The sequence below is a fragment of the Nematolebias whitei genome, chromosome 7, assembly GCF_014905685.2.
Source record: "Nematolebias whitei isolate Nwh7 chromosome 7, NemWhi1, whole genome shotgun sequence".
In the NCBI taxonomy this organism is placed as follows: Eukaryota; Metazoa; Chordata; class Actinopteri; order Cyprinodontiformes; family Rivulidae; genus Nematolebias; species Nematolebias whitei.
In genome coordinates this window covers 3,032,414-3,035,554 of record NC_056504.1, presented here as the reverse complement: position 1 = coordinate 3,035,554, position 3,141 = coordinate 3,032,414, and the positions used below count along the sequence as shown (strand labels likewise).

Below are 3,141 nucleotides of genomic sequence, written 5' to 3'. Positions count from 1 at the left end.
TATATATATATGTGTGTGTATATATATATGTATATGTATATATATATGTGTGTGTATATATATATGTATATGTATATATATATATGTGTGTGTGTATAAGTATATATTTTCACTTGTTATTCTCAGTTGGTACACATCCTTGTGATAGTGTATTTTCTTGTTGTCCACTGTGCCATCACTCTGTTTAAACCAGGTCTCTTGTAAATGAGTTCCTGAGGCTCAATGAGACTAACCTGTAGAAATAAAAGTTGCATGAAATGTTTAATTAAGTTTCTGTCAGATTGATGAATGAATTGTTATTTTTCCACAGTTGTTTGAAACGTAAAGCTACATCCCATGTGCTTCCACTGGGAGGCGTTGTGTGATTACGTTTGAGGAGATGTCTTCAGCTCACTGGGCTTGTTTTAGGGCCGGTCCTCTTAATCCAGGTTCTGTTGTTTCTGTGCTTTCAGTGCTGACGACATTGTGGTGAAACTCAGCGGCAGTCAGCTGACCATGGACTACCTGGAGGAAAATGGCTTCAACGACCCAATCCTGGTTCAGAAGAAGGACGGTTTGTGCATGTCCATGCCTGCTCCGACCTTCTACATCAGTGATGTGGAAAACTATATCGGTACGAAGCTCAGAGAACCTTTGAAGACGGACAGTTCAAGAAGAGGGCCACAGTTAATAACATTAAAAAACACAAAACGTTTCTGTAACTGTCAGTTTTACTGAAATGTGTTGTGGGAATAACCGACACATGTTGTGAGCTTGTTCTGTGAGGGACTGCTTCTGAAGCTCTCACGCTTGGGACCCTCTCTTCTTCTGTACGTTTTCACAGTGACTCTCAGCCCACACTTTTCAATCTATTTCAGCAAATCAAAAAACGTTCAGCTCTTTCAGGTCAATCCTGCTGTTGGTGCAACTTTAGCTCTTTGAAATATTTAGCCTTTTCTACCATTTTCTCATATAAAATGAACTGAGCTCATTTTCCATCCTTCACATCTTCAGATGTGTTTTCAACCTTTTACTGCTCCTCACACTGTTGCTTCTGCTTCAGCTTCTTTCAGTGTGCTTCTGCAAATGCAAACAAATATTCAGCTCATTTCAGCTGTTGTTTGATCCTTTCACATTATTTCTGCTAACTACAGCATTTTTCTGCTTTCTGCTCATTTCAGCTTAATTCTGCATGTTTCAGCACTTTCTACTGTTTCAGCTTCTACATAGCTGTTTTATGCTAATTAAAACTTTTTCAGCTAATTCCACATTTGTTGCACTCATTTAAACTTTTTTCAGCCTAATTCAGCAAAACGTGCTCTGTCCACGTCCTTCTTGTAATTTCATCTTTTTCTGCTCTTTAATCTACTGTTCAGCTGTTTTGAGCTAATTTCAGCTTTTTCTGCTCTTTAATCTACTGTTCAGCTGTTTTGAGCTAATTTCAGCTTTTTCTGCTCTTTAATCTACTGTTCAGCTGTTTTGAGCTAATTTCAGCTTTTTTCAGATCATTTCCACTTTATTTGTGCTCATTTCTGCTTCTTTCAGCCTAATTGGGCAAACGTGTTCTTTCTGCTTTCTTCTGCTCATTTAAGTTTGTTCTACCTTTTCAGCTACCTTTTTAGCTATTTTCAGTTGTTTTCAGCTAAATTCAAAATGTTAATGGTAATTTATGCTAGTTTCAGCCCAATTATCTTCATTCTGCTAATTTCAGCTTGCTATGCTCCTTTCAGCCTTTTTGTGCTAGTTTCAACTTTTTTTGCTATTTCAGCTACTTTTAGCTGTTTTATGCTAAATTTAACTTTTTCAGCTAATTCTACTTTTTTTTTTTTTAGCTCATTTCAGCTCCTTCGACATCCTTCTGGTAGTTTAGAATTCTTTCTGCCTTTTTAGCTACTTTTCAGCATTTTTTTTCTAATTTCAGCTTTTTTAGCTAATTCTCTAGTTTTTGTGTTAATGTCTGCATATTTAAACCTGTTTCAGCAAATAAGTGTTCTTTCAGCTTCCTTCTGCTAACTTAGGCTTGTTCTTCCATTTCAGCTACATTTCAGCATGTTTTAGCTAATCGCCACTGTTTTTCAGCACGTTCTTCAGCATTAGTTGTTCCCAGTGCATTTTTCAGGAAATGCAAATTCTCTATTTTTTGTTCAGTCTGACCTGAAAGCTCCAGCTGCATGAGTTCTGCACAGACGCTGACCTGAGTCTGAATCTAAATGAACGTTAGGCCTTTACTTTATTTAGCTGTGTTTTATCACGTTCCGGCGACGCTGTAGGTCCTGACGACAGCGTCGATGTGGTCGATGTTACCAAACAGACCGACAGCAAGATGAAGCTGAAGGAGTTTGTGGACTATTACTACAGCACCAACAGAAAGAAGGTGTTGAACGTCATCAACCTGGAGTTCTCAGACACAAGGTACCGGTCTGTCTGTCAGCTCTGCTCCGGTCCTGCTCTGAGACCTGACCTGAGCTTTGCTTCAACAGGATGAGCTCTATAGTGGAGAGTCCTCAGATTGTGCGACGGTTGTCTTGGGTAGAGAACTACTGGCCTGACGACGCACTGCTTGGAAAGCCAAAAGTCACAAAGTATTGTCTGATCTGCGTGAAAGACAGCTACACAGACTTTCACATCGAGTGTGGAGGAGCGTCCGTCTGGTACCACATTCTGAAGGTCAGTTCCAGCATGACTACTGCACCATGGGCTCTTCATTTATCTCTCCACGGACTTCAGTCATGAGGCTGGCTCATTATTTCCAGGGGGAAAAGATCTTCTTCCTCATCAAGCCCACCTCAGCCAACCTGTCTCTGTATGAGCGCTGGAGATCGTCGTCCAATCACAGCGAGATGTTCTTTGCTGACCAGGTGGATAAGTGCTACAAATGTACCCTGAAGCAAGGCCAGACCCTGTTCATCCCATCAGGTCAGAGCTGCACTCGGGCAATGACAACTGTTTTGAGAGTGAAATTTAAAATATTATAATATTATATCATATAATAATGTATATATTATATCATATAATAATGTATATATTATATCATATAATAATATATATATTATATCATATAATAATGTATATATTATATCATATAATATTGTATATATTATATCATATAATAATGTATATATTATATCATATAATAATATATATATTATATCATATAATAAT

General features: G+C 38.1%; 1 protein-coding gene across 1 annotated transcript in view; it reads left to right on the top strand.

Moving 5' to 3' along the window:
• Positions 1–3,141, top strand: part of phf2 (PHD finger protein 2) — a 72,780-nt gene that overhangs the window by 19,398 nt on the left and 50,241 nt on the right. Inside the window, exons 4-7 of the mRNA XM_037678540.1 lie at positions 453–613; positions 2,250–2,391; positions 2,460–2,646; positions 2,733–2,895. Coding sequence (XP_037534468.1) covers positions 453–613; positions 2,250–2,391; positions 2,460–2,646; positions 2,733–2,895 — 653 coding nt within the window. The remainder of the gene's footprint in view (positions 1–452; positions 614–2,249; positions 2,392–2,459; positions 2,647–2,732; positions 2,896–3,141) is intronic.